This window comes from Phocoena sinus, chromosome 7 (assembly GCF_008692025.1).
Source record: "Phocoena sinus isolate mPhoSin1 chromosome 7, mPhoSin1.pri, whole genome shotgun sequence".
Taxonomy (NCBI): Eukaryota; Metazoa; Chordata; class Mammalia; order Artiodactyla; family Phocoenidae; genus Phocoena; species Phocoena sinus.
The window spans coordinates 95,274,113-95,297,577 of NC_045769.1; the positions used below are offsets into that span (position 1 = coordinate 95,274,113).

The 23,465-nt window shown below is 36.2% G+C and overlaps 1 protein-coding gene across 5 annotated transcripts in view; it reads left to right on the top strand.

Annotated features, from left to right (window-relative positions):
- The window catches only part of ZRANB3 (zinc finger RANBP2-type containing 3), a 275,954-nt gene that overhangs the window by 165,016 nt on the left and 87,473 nt on the right, over positions 1–23,465 (top strand). For all 5 annotated transcript variants that reach the window (XM_032638607.1, XM_032638608.1, XM_032638610.1 and 2 more), the window contains one exon: positions 1,467–1,552. In XM_032638607.1, the coding sequence (XP_032494498.1) occupies positions 1,467–1,552 (86 nt within the window). The remainder of the gene's footprint in view (positions 1–1,466; positions 1,553–23,465) is intronic.

The following is a 23,465-nucleotide window of genomic DNA, read 5'->3' on the forward strand; positions in this document are numbered from 1 at the left end:
AAATAGGCAAATTCTTGGAGATGGAAATATATTAGTGGTTGCCAAGACCGGAAGAGAGGGGGAATGGGAAATGACTAGTAATGGGTATAGATTTTATTTTTGGAGTGATAAAAATGTTCCAGAATTAGATAGTGGTGATCGAGGTACTTTTTTTTTAAAATATTTTTGTTTGCTTTTTTGTTTATTTATGGCTGCGTTGGGTCTTCATTGCTGTGCACAGGCTTTCTCTAGTTGCGGCGAGCAGGGGCTACTCTTCGTTGCGGTGCATGGTCTTCTCATTGTGGTAGCTTCTCTTTTTGCAGGGCACGGGCTCTAGGCACGTGGGCTTCAGTAGTTGTGGCACGCGGGCTCAGTAGTTGTGGCTCGCAGGCTCTAGAGTGCAGACTCAGTAGCTGTGGTGCACGGACCTAGTTGCTCCGCGGCATGTAGGATCCTCCTGGACCACGGCTCGAACCCGTGTCCCCTGCATTGGCAGGCAGACTCCTATCCACTGCGCCAGCAGGGAAGTCCCTGGGGCACATTTTGAACATACTAAAAGCCACTGAATTTATACTTTAAAAGTGTGAACAGTAAAAGTGTTATATGAATTTATATTTCAATAAAGCTGTTGTTTTTAAAAAGCATATTAACAGTGAGACACTACTATGTGCATTCTATTAAAGTTATAAAAATGAAAAGATTTTATGACACTATTGATGGGAGTATAAATTGGGACCATCTTTTTACAGTGCAGCATAGTAACATCTATCACATTTTTAAAAACATATACCTTAACCCGACCTGTTTCATTTCTAAAAATGTACCCTATAGACCCATCTAATATAAATGCAGATGGGGGATGGATGGATGGATGGATGGATAGAGAGATGATTGATAGATGTAGATGTAGATACATATACCTACACCTACATATATTTACGTATTTGCACTCATACACACAGACTTACACCAAGTTATTAATTTTTATAACTGCATAAAAGCTAGAAACAGTCTATATGTCCATTATCAGGAGACCTTTAAAATATTTTCCAGTACGTCTACATAATAAAGAGTTGCTATGCAGCCTTTAAGCAGTATTTATTATTATTATTATACATTGCTTATATAATTTTTAAAACTAAGTAAAATTAGGTATATATGTACTTTAATGATGTCTAAGACATGTTTTGAGGGACGAAATTCGAGTTGTGTATGTTATATGATCCTCTTCGTGTGAATAGAAGAGAATATACAAATATGCATGTATAGGCATACAAAATATAGAAATGTATATTGAAGAAAAGGATAGGAGTTATTCCAGAAGAATAGGATGGCATTGTTGGGTGGATGGAGGGGAAGGAGGAGCCTTGATGAAAAAGAGATAGATTTTCTTTTCTACTTTTTACTATTTCATTAACTGGATTTATCGTAGTAACTAATTTACTTGAAAATATTACAACATATTGAGAACACTTGTATTGTTACAGCTTTTTATGCAGATTGAAGCTCTCTTTCCACAAAAATTTGGAACATGGACCGAGTATGCCAAAAGATACTGTAATGCACATGTCAGGTAAGACAAACTATTTTCTGTAAGTTTTAATCCTCACATATTTACCATGAACATTAAGCTCTGTTAGTTATTCTTTGTTCCAGTGTTTTTCAAGCTTGTGGTAGTTATGGAATAATTTGAAGTAAAATCTTGGGTGGATGACCCATATATAAAATAAGTAAAAGGAGTAGATAATGGCAGTTTGTTTTTCTTTATTTTTTACCTTTCAGGTATTTCATTTTTAAAATTATTTATTTTTATTGACTAGATGGATGTGTACATTGCACAAAAATGAAAAGTAAGTGCCCATTCCACCTGTGTTTCTCAGTTAAACATTCTCTTCTGGAGAAGCAGTATCCTTCTGGAGATACTTTATGTGTGAAAAAGCACATGTGGTTATGTGTGTATAATGTTATTTCATTTTATTTCTACGTATATAGTATTGTAATGTACATACACACTGTTCTGCAGTTTGCTGTCTTCACCTACTATGTATTGGAGATCCATGCATATCAGTTACTAGAAGAGCTTTGACCTTTCTTTTTAAATGCTGCATGTATTCTACTGTTTGGATGCCCTGTAATTGATTTATGCAGTGTACTATTAATAGACGTTTCTTTGTGGTATATAGCTGTTACATACAATGCAGCAATGAATATCCTTGCACATGTTGAGAGGTAGTATATTATAGTGTCAAAGAGCATGTAAAACTAGAGCTAGACCACCTGTGTTTTATTTTCATATTCAGTGCCTACCAGATGTTTCATTTTAGGAAAATAAGTTTACCTCACTATCTCTTAATTTCTTCAGCTCTAAAAACAGAATAATTATTCCTTCCTCAGAGTTATTATGAGACTTAAATTAGCTTATATTTATAAAGGCTTGAACAGTGACTGGCACATAGTGAGCTCTCAGTAATTTTTAGGTATTTTAATATTTCATGTAATATACATGGGAATAAATCTGTAAGATAAATTTATTAGAAGTGGAATTGCTGGTAGAAAGGGCACTTGCATTTTTATATTTTTTAGACGTTTGCAAATTACACTCCATAAAACGTATACCGATTTATATTCCTATCAGCAGTAAGATTGTCTCTTTCCCCACACCTTGCCAACATATTCAAATAGAAATTATTTTGTATTGCCAGTGTGATTTGATAGTAGTTTTAACGCACATTAGTCTTCTTGCACATTACTAAGTGAAGCTGAACATTTTTTTCATATATGTAAGAGTCATTTGTACTTTTATCTGTCAGTTATCTGTGCTCTTTGCCCTTCATTCTACTAAGCTTATTAGGTTTTTTTCTTATTGATGTACTGGAAATCTTTATATATTGTGAGCATCAGGTCTTTATCTGTGATTTGAGTCCCTTATCTTTTTTCTCAGTATGTGTGTGTGTATTTGATTTTTTTCTTTTTACAATTCCCTCAAATATCCCTATGTGGTTGTGATGTTCTGATGCCTTTTAAAGGGCTCTAAAGCACAGAGATACAAAGAATCCTTCCAAATTGTTTATGTGAGGGCAGTTTAACACTGATACCCAAAATCAGAGAAGATAGCACACACACAAAAAGAACCAAGGCTCTTTTTCTACTTAAGACTATAAATGCAGAAATAGTCAATATTAGTATAAACCAGATACTCATTAAAGGGCCTAATATATTAATCGTATACAAATGGGATCTATGTCAGGAATGCAGCCATAGTTTAATATTAGGAAGTCTATTAATATATTTAGCCATGTTAATAATGAAAAGGAAAAGCTTCATTTCATTTTCCCCATTTATGCTGAGGTAGAATTTAATAAAGTTCAGCATACATCTTTTTTAAAAAAAATAAATTTGTTTATTTTTGGCTGTGTTGGGTCTTCATTGCTTCCTGTGGGCTTTCTCTAGTTGCAGCAATCAGGGGCTACTCTTTGTTGTGGTGTGTGGGCTTTTCATTGTGGTGGCTTCTCTTGTTGCAGAGCACAGGCTCTAGGTACACGGGCTTCAGTAGTTGCAGTGGGTGGGCTCAGTAGTTATGGCTCGCAGGCTCTTGAGTGCAGGCTCAGTAGTTGTGGTGCACGGGTTTAGTTGCTCCACGGCATGTGGGATCTTCCTGGACCGGGGCTCAGAACCCGTGTCCCCTGCATTGGCAGGTGGATTCTTAACCACTGCACCACCAGGGAAGTCCCCAGCATTCACCTTTGATTACAGTTTTTAATAATTTTAAGTTATTCATGTGTGATATTTATATACATATCAACACATATAATATATACGTTTATTATCTGTATGTGTTTTAATCCCAAAGCCACCATCACATGAAACACTAAAACCAAGGCAAGGGTGTTAATTGTCACACACTTTACCTTTATTCTCCGGGCATTAGTTTAACTACTCAAAAGAAAAATAAGAGGTAAAAATTGGAAAGAAGGGCTTCCCTGGTGGCGCAGTGGTTGGGAGGCTGCCTGCCGATGCAGGGGACGCGGGTTTGTGCCCCGGTCCAGGAGGATCCTGCGTGCCGGGGAGCGGCTGGGCCCGTGGGCTGTGGCCGCTGGGTCTGCACCTCTGGAGCCTGCACTACGCAATGGGAGAGGCCACAACGGTGAGAGGCCACAACGGTGAGAGACCCGCGTACAGCAAAAAAAAAAATTGGAAAGAAAAAGGCAAAATTATTATTATGTGCAGCTGATATTATTTATTTAGAAGACCCAAGACAATGAGCTCAAAAATGTTCAAAACCAAAGAGATTTCATTAAGGTGTCCTAGCACAAAGTTATCATTAAAAAGTCAGTTGTCTTCCTGTACACAAATAATAATAAATAGTTTTAGGATATAATACCAAATAGGTACAATGGTAGATATTGTTGGGGAGCCCTTAGTTATAATTCTTGCAGATTATAAATGTCAAACGTTTGCCTGCATGAAACAGATATATTAATATATTAATTACATTTTGGGGACTAGCAAAACCTAACTGGTCAGAATACATTTCTTTTTTTTTTGTTTTCTGATTAGGACTTGTCACATGACATTAGAAGTGTTAGAAGTGTATACCTGTCCTTTTCTTGCTTATTAATGTAGACACTGTTTCAAAGAAAAGTTTATCTTTATGAAATGCTTTATGATTGTGTTCTATTTCCTGTTTACAAGAGAAAACCATTTCAAGATTATTATCATGCTTCTCAAGGCATTTTCTTTCAGATTCCATTTCAAAAGTTTTATGTTATTCCTTTACTTCTTTACCTCGAAAGCCCTATGGTTTCATAGACTCTGATTCAGATCAAGGCACTTCTTGGCATTTTAAGTTAGTCTATGGAATGTTAAATTTTTTTCCATAATGTTTGGATTCTATGAAGTTGTCATTTTCACACTATAATTTTGCAGAAGCCAAATTATGGTTAGTTATTCAGTTCTAGACCCTTATTTTATACTTGAAATGTCATGACTATATTAAAAATAAAATTAAATGAAGTTTGAGTAAAAATGTAACTTTACCTTTGTAAAGTTTATTAAATACATAAGTGATGGTAAACAGAAGTATACTTACATGAATGTGATTTTGAGATGAGAAGTCTAGGTGTAGGTAACCACCTACCTGGTTTACTTTGAGAGGAGCAAGAGAAAGAATTACTCAATCAGAGCATCTCATATCTAAGATTCCTTACATCATTCACTCTACTAGGTTATATTTAGAAGAAGCTATAAATACAAATATGACTTGGAGAAGACAGCACATTCAGTTTCAACCATTTGCACGTTAGAGCTAGAAAGACTTTACAATCATGCAGTCCCCCTCTGTCATTTTATAGGAACCTGGCAAGGTTAAATGGCTTGTCCTGTATGTGACTTCCTGTTATTTTTTTTTTTCACTTTTCCTGGCAGTAAGAAAGACTTTGGCAACGGCAACTTTAAAAAATGTTCTTTTACATAGAAAAAAAGGACACATAGATAGTCCAACCATGCATCCCATTATTAGCAGCCACCTCCCTGATGTCATGCTTAAAGGTTAAGAATATCTTTATAGTAATTTATCAAAATTTCTGAACTTTCTTTACAGCTGATATTTTGTGCCCATTCTACCTCTTAGGAGAAATAGTTGTCTAAATTTTTATGAGAGGGAAAATCCTGAGTGATAGTACATATAAAGGTATTTATAGTCATTCTCCAAAAGTGTTAATTAGTAGGTCACGTCAGCTTCAAGAAATGTCTTTTATGGAAGTGCACGGTACCTTGTCGTTAGCACTGTTGCATTTAATGTTCTAATCCATGGCTAAATAGAGGTCAGGTCTACTCCATTTGCAAATGGCTCAAATCTGAGAGAAATAGTTAATATACTGGATGGCAGAGATGAGTTTGAAAACTAGATAAAAATTAATAGGATAAATTCTGCACTTACGCTTAGAAAGTCTGCTTTGTGTGGAAGGGATTTGAGAAATCCTCACCTTTTATCAGTCGTTCAGTTCAAAAAGACTTCTGGTTTTAAATAATGCTAGGCTAAATTAAAGTCAAGTGTCTGTCATAACTGATAAAAATAAAGTAATATTAGGGTACACTAATCAAAGTAGCATCTAGAGTAAGGGATGGTTCTACTCTGCTCATTGATTAGACTGTCAGGAGTATGGTTTAATTTTGAATTAATCCATTCATTCAAAAAATATTTATAGGGTACTTGTTACATGCCATGCCATGTGCTAGGCATCAGGTATGCATTAGAGAACAAGACTCAAGTGGTCCTAGCCTTCATTGAATTTTCTAGTCAGACGCTAACCAGATAATTATAGTTGTGATGAGTGTCATAAAAGGGAAGCAAAGGATGTTATGGCAGAGTTTAATAGAGTGAACTAAAAGTAAGTCAGAGAGGAAGAAGAGGCATCCTGTGAGTAAGTGATATTTATTTGCATTCCAGGAAGAAGAATTTTCTGTGGTAAGGCCCAGAGCAAGAGAGACTGCTATGCCTTTGAGGAACTAGTTCAGTTCAGCTTGAATATTCTTGAGTGAATTGAAGAGAGGGTCTCAAGACAAGATGGAGTTAGGCAGGGGTCATATTATACAGGGTCTTGTTCTTCATCATAATAGCAGTAGGAAGGCACTGGAGGGTGTTTTGTGTTGTTATTTTAGTTATCACTATTGTGGATTTTTTTATTTACACTAAAATATACTTGAGGAAGTTTATCATTTTAACCATTTTTAAGTTTATAGTTCAGTGACATTAAGTACATTCACATTGTTGTGCAGCCATCACCACCATCCATCTCTAGAACTTTTTTTTTTTTTTTTTGCGGTACACGGGCCTCTCACTGCCGTGGCCTCTCCCATTGCGGAGCACAGGCTCTGGACGCGCAGGCTCAGCGGCCATGGCTCACGGGCCCAGCCGCTCCGCGGCGTGTGGGATCTTCCCGGACCGGGGCACGAACCCGTGTCCCCTGCATCGGCAGGCGGACTCTCAACCACTGCGCCACCAGGGAAGCCCCATCTCTAGAGCTTTAATGGGCACTGAAACTATGCCCATTAAATAATAATTTCCCATCCCCCCACTGCATGCATGAAAGGACATGCATGATTATATTCACAAGTTTTATTTGTTATTTTTTAAGACAACATTTTCACATGGTTCAAAATTCTAAAGCGATAGAAACGTATATACTTTGAAAAATCTTCCTTTCACCCCAGTTTCCCTCCCTTTAGGCAACTGTGTGTAGTTTTTAATCTTTCCGCATAAATTGTGTGCCTTTTCAAGCAAAGTCCTATTTTTTACTAGTTGTTATAAACATACACGTTATTTTGTACTTATTTGTCCTTTCTTTGTATACCTAAATACCTTCAGCCTTTTTATGGCTTTATGATATTATTTACAATATCCATAGTTTCTGGGCTGGCTAGAAGTTGAGGGAGTTTGCATACTTTTATTTTCTCTAGGAAACTGGAAAAGTTTCAGAGAAAAGTTTCAGAGAAATGGAAAAGTTGAGGGTTAAAAGTTTGATGAACATTGACATGGTGTGAGAGTTTGCTGAATGGGGGAATGAGATAATGAGATTAGTGTGGTAGAATTGGTGCAGCACTGAATAACCAATTGAGATCAGCAATTCTAGATTTGTTACTGGAACCAGTCTTCTCTAAGGTATATTTCCCAGCAGCGTGGGTAGAGGCTTGGAAAAGGCTTATAGTTGGATCGATCCAAGATTTTTTTTTTTTCACTAGCTTGCAATGCATGGACTGTGGGACAAGGGAAATTATACTATACTGATAAAAACAAAGGTAATGTATGGACTCGGAAATCAAAGTAAGGTGAGGAAGGATGTGAAGACAGGAAGGATATTGTGGATATGGTAAAAGTTGACTGAAAGGTCCTGATGAGATAGTATAGCTACAGTGGGTGCGAGTGAACAAGAGGGCTAGGAGGACGGAGGTACTAAAGAGTGGAAGGTCTGAATTTACCAGGTAGAGCTCTTTTTCAGGATCGATTATTGCTGTGGGTGTAGAATGATTGGAGTGGATTTTAGAAGGTCACTGGAGACAAGGAACTGAAAGGGAACTAAAAGTCACATTTTAAGAAGCATGTTAACAAATGAAAACATATCTGGGAAAGGGTTACCGGAATAATGAGGGGATTTCATACTCAGCTCTACAAATGCCTAATATTATTGATTGCCTGCTATATTTAAGACATTATTTCAGAGCTGCCGGCAATACGAAGATGAGTAAGATGTAGTGCTTGATCTTAGGAAGCCTATAGGAATTTGAAAAAGGGAAGACCTAGAGGGAACAAGTCTTTAAATACTTAAAGATCTGTCATGTTTTAAAGGAATTAGACTTTTATCTTTGTGGTCTCAGAGAGTAACATTATTATCAAGGAATGAAACTTAATGGGGAGGTAGATTTGGGTTTAATATAAGAAATAGTAAAATATTCATATGTATATATGACGAGAAGACAATAAAATATATAACACCATACAATAAAAATGGAATGGAAAAATACCATAATCCAACTATACTAACAAGTAAATTGTTTTCATTTTTGTCTTTATTTCTAGGCTTGTCCATATATCTAATAATTTTTACATAGTATTAAAGTTTAACATAGCCTACATGTAATGCTGTCATCTACTGTTTTCACTTAGTATCATCTTGTCTCATGCTTTAACATTGTCTTTATAAGTTATTTAATTAATTAATTTATTTTTGGAGCTATACAGGGACAAAGTTTTTATATACTGTTAAAATGAAATTTGTATTAATCTTTACATCAACTATAACTCAATAAAAATTTTTTTTTGAAAACTTGAAAAACACTATAAACTTGATAACAAATAAACCTGGCAGACATCTATCAAACACTCCACACAACAGCAGTAGAATACACATTCTTCTCAAGTGCACATGTAAGGTTTTCCAGGATACGCCATATGTTAGGCCATAAAACAAATCTCAATAAATTTACAAGGATTAAAATCACAAGTGTGTTCTCCAACCACAGCAGAATAAAATCAGACACCAATTACAGAAAGAAATTAGGGGAATTCACAAATATATAGAAATTCAACATGTTTTGAAGTAATAAATGAGTCAAAGAAGAAATCACAGGAGAAATTAGAAAATACTTTGACATGGGGGTTTCCCTGGTGGCACAGTGGTTAAGAGTCTGCCTGCTAATGCAGGGGACATGGGTTTGGGCCCTGGTCTGGGAGGATCCCACATGCTGCGGAGCATCTGGGCCCGTGAGCCACAACTACTGAGCCTGTACATCTGGAGCCTGTGCTCTGCAACAAGAGAGGCCGCGATAGTGAGAGGCCCGCGCACCGCGATGAAGAGTGGCCCCCTCTTGCCACAACTAGAGAAAGCCCTCACACAGAAACGAAGACCCAACACAGCCCCAAATAAATAAATAAATAACTTAATTTTAAAAAGAAAAAGAAAATACTTTGACATGAATGAAAATGAAAAGATAACATATCAAAACTTACGTGATTCAGCTATGAACACTGGGTGCATTTATCTTTTAAAATTAGAGTGTTTGTCTTTTCCCGATAAATGCCCAGGAGTGGGATTGCTGGATCATATGGTAACTCTATTTTTAGTTTTTTAAGCAATCTCAATACTGTTTTACATAGTGGCAGCACCAATTTACATTCCCACCAACACTTTAGGAGGGTTTCCTTTTATCCCCACCCTTTACCCTCCAGCATTTATTATTTGTAGACTTTTTGATGGACTAGGAATATTCTCTTTCCTCAGAGAGTAAATAATTCATGAAGGGTTGTTTCATGGAGCTATATTAGTATTTTTAGGTAACAAAGTGAAAGATGAGAACTTTTTAATGCAAAATACAAAATTTGAAACCCTCAAGTTAGGTTTTAGTTGGTTTGTTTCTTTTTTTTATATTTTTTTGAATTTTATTTAATTTATTTATTTTTATACAGCAGGTTCTTATTAGTCATCCATTTTATACACCAGTGTATACATGTCAATCCCAATCTCCCTATTTTATTTTTTTTAAATCTCTGTTTTATTTTTTAAATATTACTAATGTAAAGATAGTTTATTGCTTTTGTGGAAAGGATTCATACTTATTTTATCAAATCAAACAAAGAGAAAAGAATTTTAAAATAAGTACAAATTAACTAAACTCTCACTGTCCAGAGGTAACCAGGACTAATTTATTATAGTAACTTTCCCTCTAGATAGCTTCTCTGCTTACATACATAAGGATAGGTAGATTGGTAGAGAGAGAGAGAGGCAGTTTTATATAAATTGGGCCATATTATGCATACTCTTCTGTAATATGCTTTTTCACTGAACACAATTTTTAAGATGTCTTTCTATATCAGTAACTAAAATACATCTTTTTTATTGGCTATATGGTATGTCATTTTATGTATAAGATACTATGCTATATATTTTAGATGTATTATCTTTAATTCTTTAAACAATCCTATATGATTGATATGTCCATTTTATAGATGAGTAAACTGAGACTTGAAAAGATTAAGTAACTTGTCCAAATCACAAAACTAAAAAGTGAAAGAGTAGTAATTTAAACACCCCATGTCATCACTTTTCTGTTATTCCTTTTTCAGTATTTGAATTATTTGGTAATTCAGTATCCGTGTTTATATGATTGGCTAAATAAATAGACTAAATAGACTAAATAATATTGTTCTCTAATAAATCAAATAGCTGACTCTTCCTTTCTTGGTCAGCTTTTTATCTTTAATTATTCCCTTTTATTCCATCTTTTGGTTTTCTATATAGCTATCACTATTTTTTTCTTTTTTTACTCAAAGACTTCAACAGATCTGTCAACTTCCAAAAGGTCATACAAGCTCATAGAATTATCTTCTTTTTTTTTTTTTTTTTTTTTTCTTATTTCCTGGAGGCCTCCCTCCCATAGCCTCCTGTTCTGCTCCACTCTGGACTGGTTTTTCTTTAGGCATGGTGCAAAGCTGTCTTTCTGAATTTTCTTTTGCCGTTCCATTCCTGGATTCGATGACTTTTGTTTCTTAGTTTATTTCTGGTCTTCTTTTTAATATTTTATCATGGAAAAATTCAATATATGTAAAAGTAGACAGAACAAAATAATGAGCCCCCCCATGTACTCTTCATGAGCATCAACATTTGTAAACTTATGGCCAATCTTGTTTTAGTTATAATCTCATTTACCTCCACCACCCTGTATTATTTTGAAGCAAAGCCTAGACATCACATTTTATCCATAAAATGTTTCAGTAAATATACCTAGAGAGTAAGAACTCTTTTTTAAAAAAAATTAATTATTATACCATTATCATGCATAAAAAGATTAAAATTAATAATGATCCCTTAATAACATTAAAAACTCAGTGTTTCAATTCCCAGTTATCTTGTGAATATCATAATTGTACAGTTTTTTAAGTTTTTTCCCCATTGTTTGAGTCAGTACTCAAATAAGGCTCACACATTACAAATGATAGATCTCTCTTAATCTAAGTCTCTCTTAGTCTCCAAGTTTCTCCTCTATTTCCTTGTTTATTTGGTTAATTTTAATTTGTTGAAGAAACTAAATTGTTTCTGTAATCTGGATTTTGCTGCTTGCATCTGGTGTTATTTAACATGTTCCTCTGTCCTCTGTATTTGATATAGAGATTTCAGGTTTTTTAGCAATTCTACTTTTCTAGGGATGTTGTGTTCTTCCATTAGAAGGCCTGTGATATCTAAGGACTCTCTTTTTGTCATGTTAGTAGCTGTCAACATTCAGTACATGATTTATTATTAAATCATTAGACATTGCAAAATGGTGATATTCTAATACTCTTTCTTCATTTATTACCTGACATGCCTCTATAAAGGAATCAACCATGCCTCATCCACTATTTGGACACTCAGTGGTTCTCTTTGTTTACAAAAGGCAGGATAAATGCTTAGTTTTTCCTTTTTATTTATGAGTTTTCAAAATAATAAGTTGTTTTGCTAGCATTCTCTAATAGTGTCCAGTGAGGGCTTTTATTTTTGAAATTAGTAAATTTAAATCCTTTAACTTTGTTCTTTTTCAAGTTTGTTTTGGCTGCTCTGTGTCCCTTGCACTTTCATCGAAATTTTAGGATCAACGTGTTGATTTCTGCAAAGACGTCATCTGGAATTTTGATAGAGATTGCATAGCATCTATAGATCATTTTGGGGAGTTTTGCCACTTTAACCTATGAACAGAGATTTGTTTCCATTTATTTAATTTTTAAATTGATTTCTGTGGTGTTATGTACTTTTCAGTGTATGATTCATAACATTTATTTTGTTTTTTTCATACACTAGCAGGTTGAAGAAATTACCTTCTAATCCTAGTCTCTTGAGTGCTTGAGAGGTTTTATTTTTATCTCATATTTTTTCAATCCATTTTATTTATTATCTTTATTGATGGTCAAATTGTCCCACATTTGACAAAAGGGACTGTCTTCAATATGGTACTTTTGACAGAACCCTACTAGTCTTTAATTGCTTCCTTGCCATGTGATATGACCAGATGTTACAGGGTCATTTGTACATTTTTTTTCCTTTGTTCCTCTTAGCATATTTCCTGTTTTTTTCTGAACACATAACCCTGAATGGTTTCCTAAGAAACGTGCATAGAAAGTACATTTTTTGAATCTTTATATGTTTGCTTATAGATAATCTCTTGATTTTTACATTGGTTGGGTATAGATTTTTGTTTTGGAAATCATTTTTCCTCAGGAATTTGAAGCATTTCTCCACTGTCTCTAATAACCATGCTTGCCATTAAGAATCATAGTGCCATTCTGACTTTTGATCCTTTCCATGTTTCATATATTTGTCTATTCTGGAAGCTTGTAAGATTATCCTTTACCCTGTTACTGTTTAATTTCATAAATATGTGCCTAGGTTTGTGTTCTTTTTTTCAAATGATGGACACTAATTGGTCCCTTTAGTCTCAAAACTTGAGTGCTTATGTCTGGGAATTATTCATTTTAACTTTTTCTTTCCCTTTCCTTCAGTGTTTCTTTCTGGAACTCCTATTATTTATGTAATATTTGTCCTTTAACTTTCTTATTTTTATTTTTTGTTTTACTTTTTTGAGAGATTTCCTCCTTTATCACATGGTTCTTCTGTTGAATTTTTGTTTTAGCTAAAGAAAATAGCTAAAATATTATGAATTGTTAGCCATCCTTTCTTACTCTTTCTCCCCTTATTCCCTGTAGTCTTGTAACCTCCTCTTTTTGGATGCTTGTTGTTGCTGGGTGGGTTTTCGGTATTATTTTGTTTTATTTTTTATTTTAAAGTTTTCTTCTGTTTGCTGCATTTTATGTTTACTCTGAATTTTTTTTTTGGTATTGTTTTGGTCTTCATTGTTCATATTGGAGGCTTTCCTCAATATCTTAATGGTCATTCGTATTAAAAACTGATGTTAAAAAGCTCATTAGAAGAGCTTTTTGACTAGAAAAGAATGAGCTTTTCATTGGGGAATCCCCAAATGTCATTATGTGGTGGACATCTTTCTGACTTTTTAAATTTTTAAAAGAAACAAAGAACTGTCCATTCTTCTGCTGTGAGTGTTACGGAGGTTTAAACCTGGCTACCATGTTTTTGGCATGAACAAGGGAAGGAGAATAATGTACTCAATGCTTAGTATGTAGACTTTATCTCAATCTATCTGGTTTCCATATGGCACCTTTCCCCTACCTTCTACTGTTTTTGGTTTCCCTAGGTTAAACTTTAGTTCAATTTCTCTTGTAGAATAAAACTATAATCTCATGGTGGGGGATAGTAACAGGGTGGCATGGGATGGGGAGAGAATCAGGGCATGTCACCATGCCTTATACAGTCTTTCAACCAGTGTCCCCATTTTTAGCTATCACGTCACACTTATCCCCACCTTCTAAGGTACCTGATCATTTTAATTCCTGAGACATTCTGGGATTTTGTGGACACCCCTCTTTAGGTCCTTGGTATTCAGCTTTCTCTGTTTCGTTAGCTTCTTCACTTTATTTTCTGCTTCTAGAAGTATGTTCACATTGTTTGCTGTTTCTCTTTCATTCTATTTGTCCTGGTGGGTTAATATATCTTTATGTCTTTGGACTCATTTTGATTGAGGATACTATTTGTGTTCAGTTCACCATGTTTTAACCAGGACATCTCCTCTACTTACTTTCCCTTTTCCAAAAATTGCTTGAAATCCTCGTCTTCTGTTTCTCTCTCTCTTATTCTCTTTGTTCTTATTATGTAATACATTTTATTTTTTTTTAAATTTATTTATTTATTAATTTATTTATTTTTGGCTGCATTGGGTCTTCGTTCCTGTGCATGGGCCTTCTGTAGTTGCGGCGAGCGGGGGCTGCTCTTCATTGCGGTGAACGGGCTTCTCATTGCAGTGACTTCTCTTGTTGCGGAGCACGGGCTCTAGGTGCACGGGCTTCAGTAGTTGTGGCACGTGGGCTCAGTAGTTGTGACTCTTGGGCTCTAGAGCACAGGCTCTGTAGTTGTGACACACGGGCTTAGTTGCTCCACAGCATGTGGGATCTTCCCGGACCAGGGCTCGAACCTGTGTCTCCTGCATAGACAGGCAGATTCTTAACCACTGTGCCACCAGGAAAGCCCCTGTAATACCTTTTAAATTCCTTTCCTTTCATGTTAGAAGGGTTTTCATAGAAACAAGTAATAAATACGATTAATTTGCCACATTTAACCACATGTACCTTTCCAAACTCTGGTTGTTGCTTCGGTTTTTGCTTGCTAAAGAATTGCTCTTCTCAAGAACTGTGGGGTGTATTCATTAGTCAGTTCATCCATTTATTCATTAATTCATAAGCTACTTATTATATGTTAGGCACAATGCTAGGTGCTAGGAATGCAAAGATTAATAAGACATGGTCCTTGCCATTAAGGAGCTTACACTCTGGGTATTCATGAGTCTAATCTCAGATTTTCATGGTGTTTCTAAGTTACGTTAAAATTTTGAGTTATTTTGTGACATAATATATTTTCATAGATCCAGGGAGATTTTTAACTTGCTCCCAAATTTATCTAAATAGCCAGAAAAACAGTTCTTGGATTCATATGTTTGTTTATCTCTGTAATTCCAGAAGTACTTTATTTAGGTGAGTAGTTTGCCTCAGTTTATTCACCTGTTTTTGGTCCTGACCACAATTACTTTGATGATTCAAATACATCTTTTTCTTTTTAATGGGTGCAAAGTAGTATCTCATTGTGAGTTTTAAAAAATATTTATTTATTGGGGCTTCCCTGGTGGTGCGGTGGTTAAGAATCCGCCTGCCAATGCAAAGGATACGGGTTGGAGCCCCAGTCCGGGAAGATCCCGTGTGCCGCGGAGCAACTAAGCCCGTGTGCCACAACTACTAAGCCTGTGCTCTAGAGCCTGTGTGCCACAACTACTGAGACCACATGCCATGGCTACTGAAGCCCGCGCACCTAGAGGCTGTGCTCCACAGCAAGAGAAGCCACTGCAATGAGAAGCCCATGCACCACAACGAAGAGTAGCCCCTGCTCGCCACAAATAAAAGAAAGCCTGAGCACAGCAACAAGGACCCAATGCAGCCAAAAATAATTAATTAATTTAAAAAATTTATTTATGTATTTTGGCTGTGCCAGGTCTTAGTTGCGGCATGTGGGATCTTTTTTAGTTGAGGCATGTAGGCTTCTTAGTTGCGGCACACAGGCTTCATAGTTGTGGCATGCGGGCTTCTTAGTTGTGGCATGCAAACTGTTAGTTGCGGCATGCATGCATAATCTAGTTCCCCGACCAGGGATTGAACCTGGGCCCCCTGCATTGGGAGTACGGAGTCTTACCCACTGGACCACCGGGGAAGTCCCTCAAATACATCTTAAGATTTGGTTTGCTTAAGAAACACAAAACATTACTTCCATCTATGTGAATTTCTTCTACACATTTGAACTCCTTTTCACTGAATTGATTCCTAGTGCTTCAGAATCTGCTATTTTACAGAGCTCAAAGAGCTTTACTAACAGGAGATGAACACACTCTTGAGAAGCCATCTGTCCCATGCACGTGGCTCAGCTGCATCTGAATTCCTATACTCTCTTAGACCAATGCAGCAGCCTCTTTTTTCTTCCTGCAGTTTCAAGTTTAGAGCACTCGATTGTCCAGTTATACTGGTAAACATGTAAGGTCTTCTGAGCAGCATATTTTATCTCAGAACACTGGGCTTTCTAAAATTCTTGATCTCTACAGTTAGTTCCCTAAATGTTAAACATTTCCAAAACCAACTGTCTCACTGCATTGAAGAAATAAATTCTTCATGTTTCTTCCAGTATTTTCCATATCTTTCATTCCATCAACCGACTATGGTTAGGGTGAAAAAAATCACAATTTGTTGATTCCTCTTTTCCACAGCTTGATTACATTGTAATGTACAGTCTGCTCTTTTCATGGTGATACCTTTCTTGAGTTTCAGAGCATCCTAATATTTCAGGATTTGGGGAACAAGTTTATGTTTTATTTATCTAGACTGTTGCTCTTTATCAGTTCTATCTGTAAGTTCTCTTAGTGTTTTCACTCTGAATAATTCCAATTTTTCATTCTATCTTCCTATAATAGAACTTCCCTACTTCATTTTCTCCCTCTGGCTTTTTTTTTTTTTTTTTTTTTTTTGCGGTACACGGCCCTCTCACTGTTGTGGCCTCTCCAGTTGTGGAGCTCAGGCTCCGGACGCGCAGGCTCAGCGGTCATGGCTCAAGGACCCAGCCGCTCCGCGGCACGTGGGATCTTCCCAGACCGGGGCACAAACCCGTGTCCCTTGCATCGGCAGACGGACTCTCAACCACTGCGCCACCAAGGAAGCCCACCCTCTGGCATATTTACATTAAATTATTCCCATTTCTAAACATTTTCTAGTCTGTGGTATTCTTCTTGGGTGATAAAACCAGAACTACACACTGGATTAAATATATGGTTTATCATTATTTAATATGAGAATGGAACATTCTAAATTTCTCCAATTTCTATCATTTGTCAAATTGTTTAGTTGTTAAACACTCAAATATTGTAGTGGGAAAACAAAATTCTACAGCCACCTTTGGAAAAAAGTTTGGCTGTTTCTTATAAAGTTAGATATGTATAAACTATAAAACATTAAGGAAAAAATGAAAGATTTAAATAAGTGAAGTGGAATACTGTGTTCATGGACTGGAAGACTCAATGTTTTTGAAATGACCTTTTTTCTCAAATTGTTCTATAGGTTCAATGCAATAATAATCAAATTACCAGTAGAATTTTTACTATACCATGCATTCTGCCTCCCGCCATGACTATGATGCCAGCCCAACTGCCTCTACTTCATCTCCTTTTGTTTCTCTTATTTTGTTTCCTCCCTTTGTTTCTCTGTCACTCCCTTTTACAGCCTTAGTCCTTCCCTTAATTAACTAATAGTTGGAATTCTCCTGTACTGTGTCTGCTGAGCCCATTTTACAAGAATAGAGCATTGTTTTCTAGATATTGAATGAGAGGCATTGACTGAGCGGAATCCAGCTTTCCTCAGAATGTCCTTAGTCTGGTGACATAGGTCTTGATTTGCTTTTATGGTCCAGTTTATTCAGAATTAAGGTGTCATGAGGGTACGCTCCGGGAAGAAGGGATTTTCTCATTAACGTCTTATGAGTTATTTCTTGGGAGATACAGAGTCTTTTGTTTGTGCAGCACCTTCTTGGATCATGTGGAAAAAAAGAGATATGGTGAACTGAAGATTGTATGTTAAATCTTACTTCCTGCTTGTCCTGAGGTATAGTTTACTGCCAGATTCTGTTGAATTTCTTTCTTTCTGCTGTTTTTTTCTAGGCCTTTGTTAATTCTTTTTAGGATCCATCATCCAAGTCAAGGCTGATAACGTGAGGTTGGCTTAACACCTTCAGGGCCAGGTTCCAGGGTCAGGTAGGGAAGCATGGATTCTCAAGGGCTCAAACGAAGCTCTGGGCCTCTAGACTCTTTGACATTAATTTTCTTCCCGGGTCCTCCTTAGTCTTGTCAGAAATTCCAGTTTTGTCCTAAGTGTTCAGAAACAGCCAGATGGAAGAGATGCACAGGACAAGGTATGGGGAAAGGGTGTGGAGCTACCATGCCCTCTCTAGGTGCTCCACTCTCCCCGAAATCTCCATGTGTTCACCAACCTGGAAGCCTGGTAGTCAATTGATTTTTGGCAAAGATGCAAGGCAGTCCTATGGAGAAAGTTGTCTTTCGACAAATGTTTCTGGAACAATTAGATATACAAATGCAAAAAAAAAAAAAAAAAAAGGAAAAGCAGCAGCAGCAGCTCAGTTCATTTCTCACACCTTATGTAAAATTTAACTAAAAATGGGTTTTAGAGGATTCTGGAAAGTGGTGCGGTAGGAAACATCAGGAATCTGTCTCCCCACCTAGACAATAATTGCACTGGCAGAGTCTGTCTGATGTCAGTATTTTGAAAGTCTGGAGTATATATGAAGACTTGCAACTTCCAGGGGAAGACTTAGATAATAAACTGTGGTTAATTTCAGTCAATTCCAACTCTTGCCACAGTAAACAGCTACCCATCGCCCATCTCCAGCCTCGTGGCAGACAGCTATATACATGTTCCTGGAGCAACTTGCACACAGCTTGTGGGAGCCAGGCTGGGCAAATAGGCCCCTGTTCTCCATATTATCAAAGATCTGTACTCTGATCACGGATTGCTGCTTCTGATCACGGAAGTGCAGATGAAGTGGGAGCATCCATTGTTGTTTCACCTTTCCCTATTATTGCAAGCCCTTTCCCCTCCAGATTATGTCACTTCCAGGTAATTTAAGAGGTTAGTGCCATTTACCTCCTGCCTTCACTTTTCTGTTTTTCCCCTTTTGGGGGCCAGACATTAGGACATTCAAAAATAACTATATACATGGGTTACATTTGAAAGGGACCACATATGCCCAGGAAAAGGCACAGGCTCAGAAAAGAACTGAAAAGACCTTAAGTTTATACCTCAGGCGGATCCTTAGCACAGAGACAGTCTACAAAAATTTAAAAAAGAAAAATGAAAAACAAAACCACAATAAGCAATAACAACAAAAAAAAACCAGTAGAACATGGGGAAGGGGAGAATCTGGTTTATAGAGTTACCATATTATTAGATTCAAATGTCCAGTTTTCAACAAAAATATCACAAGGCATACAAAGGAAAAGGAAAGTATGGCCCATTCATAGGAAAAAAATAAAATAGAAACTGCCCCGGAAAAGACCTGATGGCAGATCTCCTAGACAAAGACTAAAACAACTGTTTCAAAGATTCTCAAAGGAACTAAAGGAAGATGTGGAGAAAGTCCAGAAAATGATGAATGAACAAAATGGAAATATTAATAAAGAGATAGAAAACCTAAAAAAGAATCCTAAAAAGAAATTCTGTATCTGAAAAGTAAAATAACTGAAAGGAAAATTTTCCTAGAGGAATTCAAAGGCACATTTGAGCAAGCAGAATTAAGAATCAGAGAACTTGAAGATAGGACAATGGAAATTTTCAAGTCTGAGGAACAGAAAGAAAAAAGAATGAAGAAAAGTGAACAGAACCTAAGGGATCTGTGTGAACCATGGAACAGAGCAGCAGGTGGATTGTAGAGTCCCAAGAGAAGAGAGAAAAAAGGGGCTGAGAATATTTGAAGAAATAAGGACTAAAAACTTCCCAAATTGGATGAAAGATATGATTATAAACATCCAAGAAGTGCAACAAACTCCAGAATAAGATAAACTGAAGGTGGCCCATATCCAGATACATTATAATCCAGCTTTCTAAAGACAAAGACAAAGAGAATCTTGATAGCAAGAGCAAAGCAACTTGCCACATAGAAGCGATCGTTAAAATGATTATCAGCTGATGTTTTATCAGAAACTTTGGAGGCCAGAAGGCAGTGAGCTCATATTACCATATAATTCAGCAATTTCACTTCCAGGTATGTACCCAAAAGAATTAAAAGCAAGGTCTTGAAGAGATATTTGTACCCTTGTTCATAGCAGTGTAACTCACAATAAGTTAAACATGGAAGCAAACCAAGTGTCCATCAATGGACGAATAGATTAGCAAAATGTGGTTTATACATCCAGTAGAATTTTCAGTCTTAAAAAAGAAGGAGGGCTTCCCTGGTGGCGCAGTTGTTGAGAGTCTGCCTGCTGATGCAGGGGACACGGGTTCGTGTCCCGGTCTGGGAGGATCCCACGTGCCGCGGAGCGGCTGGGCCCGTGAGCCATGGCCGCTGGGCCTGCGCATCCGGAGCCTGTGCTCCACAACGGGAGAGGCCACAAGAGTGAGAGGGCCGCCTACCGCAAAAAAAAAAAAAAAAAAAAAAGAAGGAAATTCCGACATATGCCACAACATGAATGAACCCTGGACATTATGTTAAGTGCAATAAACCAGTCTCCAACAGACAAATACTGTATGATTCCACTTATATGATGTACTTAGAGTAGTCAAAATCATAGAGACAGAAAGTAGAATGGTGGTTGCCCTGGGTTGCGGGTCAGAGGGAATGAGGAGTTACTATTTAATGGGCATAGAGTTTTGGTTTTACAAGATGAAAAGAGTTGTGGAGATGACCTGTGGTGATGGTTGTATAGCATTATGTATTTATTTAATACCATTGAACTGTTTACTTAGTAATGGTCAAGATGGTAAATTTTATATTATGTGTATTTACCATAATTTAAAAATTGAAAAAATCAATTAAAAATGGATTGTAAACTAAAATATAAAACCTAAAACTATAAAACTCAAAGAAAATAAAGGAAAAACACATTGTGACCTGGGGTTAGGCAAACATTTTTTTATATACGACACAAAAAACATGAACTGTGAAAGATAAAAGTGATGAATTTTACTTCATAAATATTGAAAAGGTCTCTTCCAAAGATACTGGTAAGAGAATGAATGGACAAGCCACAGATGAGTAGAAAATATTTGTGGGAATTCCCTGATGGCCCAGTGGTTAGGACTCTGTGCTTCCACTGCAGGGGGCATGGGTTCCATCCCTGGTTGGGGAAGTAAGATCTCACATGCCCCTCAACGTGCCAAAAAAAAAAAAAAAAAGGTACACACACACACACATATTTGTAAAGCACGTATTTGATAAAGGAATATATATATTCATATGTCTATAAAATATAATTTTTAAAATATAAAAAGGAATTTATAAAAGAATATATCAAATAATATATCAAATCTCTCAAAACTCCATTATAAAAGAAAGAGAAAACATTTTTCAATGGTTGAAAGAGAGGCCTCACCAATAAAATAAGGTGAGGTCAAATAAGCACTTGAAAAGATGCTCAACATCATTCGTCATTAGAGAGTGCTAGTTAAAACCACAATAAATACCAGTACACATGCATTAGCACAGGTAAAATTTTTACAGACTGACAATACCAAATGATGGTAATGTATGATGCTGAACAACTGAAATTCACATACATTGTTGATGGGAATGCAAAATGGCATAGGAACTTTGGGAAAAAGTATGCCAATTTCTTATAAAGTTAAGCATACACTTAACATACGACCCAGCGATCCCATTTTGGGTATTTAGTCAAGATAAATGAAAACATATGTTCATTCAAAAATATGTATGCAAGTGTTTACAGCAGTTTTATTTATAGTCACTTGAAACAATCCAGATGTCCTTCAACTTGTGAATGTACAAACAAATGATAAAATATCCATGCAATAATGGATATCCATCACAATAAAAAGGAATGAAGTACTAATACACTCAATAACATAGGTGAATTTCAAATGCAGTATGCAAAGTGAAAGAAATCAGATTTAAAAGGCTGCATACTGTATGATTCTATTTATGTACCATTCTGAAACGTGCAAAACTGTAGGAGCAGAAAACAGATCAGTGTTTCCCAGGAGCTGGGAGTAGAAGAAAGGGATTGCTGCAAAAGTACACAAGGGAACTTAACTTCTAAAAAAGAAGTCAGAGGGTAATTTCCAAAGTCCAAAGTTAACTCTGTGTGTGCGCGCGTGTGTGTGTTCATGAACACAGATAAGCATGTATGTTCTTTGCCATAAACTTCCAATTTCATCATCATAAGCTAATATCAAGTGCCTATGTAGAAATGCCTCTTTTTAATTATACATGGTCAAAAAGACAGATACAAAAAAGTTTATGTTTATTGTTTAGAAAAGGAGAAATGAGTTTTTACTTACTTTGTAAATCTGAATGAGAAAATGGCTATATTAATTCCAAAAAAGTTTTAAAGGTTCATGTTTCCTAACTTCTTTAGAGACATTTGAAATTTTGTTGTTGTTGTTAATTTTAGGTTGTTAGGAATTACATTTTCTTTATGTTTAAATGTTTAATTATACCCTAAGGCATACTGCTGCTGCTTGGTCTTTAAAAAATTTTTTTTTCTTATTCATTTACACCTTTCCTCTTTCACGTATACACCTTCTTTGCCATTGTGCTTACAGACTTGTTTTATAATTTTCCTTCCTTCCCATAAAACTAATGAACCTTAAACTTCAGAATCACTCACTTACATAGGCCCATTTCAAGGCTCTGGGAAGGACTTCGGCAATTTTCACAATTTTGTGTCCTGTCAAATTTATAGATGTAGGCTACTTTAATCTCAATAGATTGAAAGATCTTTTTTCAGTCCATCATTTATATATATATGTATTTTTATATATATGTATGTATATACACACACACACATATATATATTTGTGTGGTGGTGTTGGGTGTCAGCGAGCAGTTTTTGGATCAGGCTAAGAGGAAACTCTATTGGGGGTACACTTAGTTTGAGTTCATGTGGTTCTCCGTAATTTCCATTTTTAGCTATTTTTAGGTGATAGCTAGCCATCCCAATGTAGGAATGGCTTCCAGGAATACGCACAGTGCAAGGATGGCAGTTGTACTGCAGTGTGAGCTTGTCCTCTGGCACTCACGCTGGAAGGATGTAAGTAATGGAAGACAAGCAAGGTTGAAAGGTACAGAGCCAGAGGATTAATCTGTAAATAATTCCAATTCTTACAGCTCATATATAGCAGAAACTTGATGGAAGATTTTTCAAATTTGACAATTCCAAAAAATTTTACACAACATGGTAATGATAAGTTATGAACCTGAAAGAAACTTTTAAAAATTATTATTAATAGAAAATAAAATTTGGTCATCCATGCTTGAGTAAAATCTGAATTATCCTATTTCTTTAAAGAATATATTACAGAGGCAATTAAAGGGTAAGCAGTGGAAAATGTGGGAAAAGCATTATAGATGTGTGTCCAGTTAACTAATAAAAATATGTTCTTTTCCTGGATTTGGAAACAAGTGTAGGTGTTTATAAACATTTTTTTAAATAAATTTATTAATTTTAACTTTGGCTGCATTGGGTCTTTGTTGCTGTGCCCAGGCTTTCTGTTGTTGCAGCGAGTGGGAGCTACTCTTCATTGTGGTGTGCGGGCTTCTCATTGCAGTGGCTTCTCT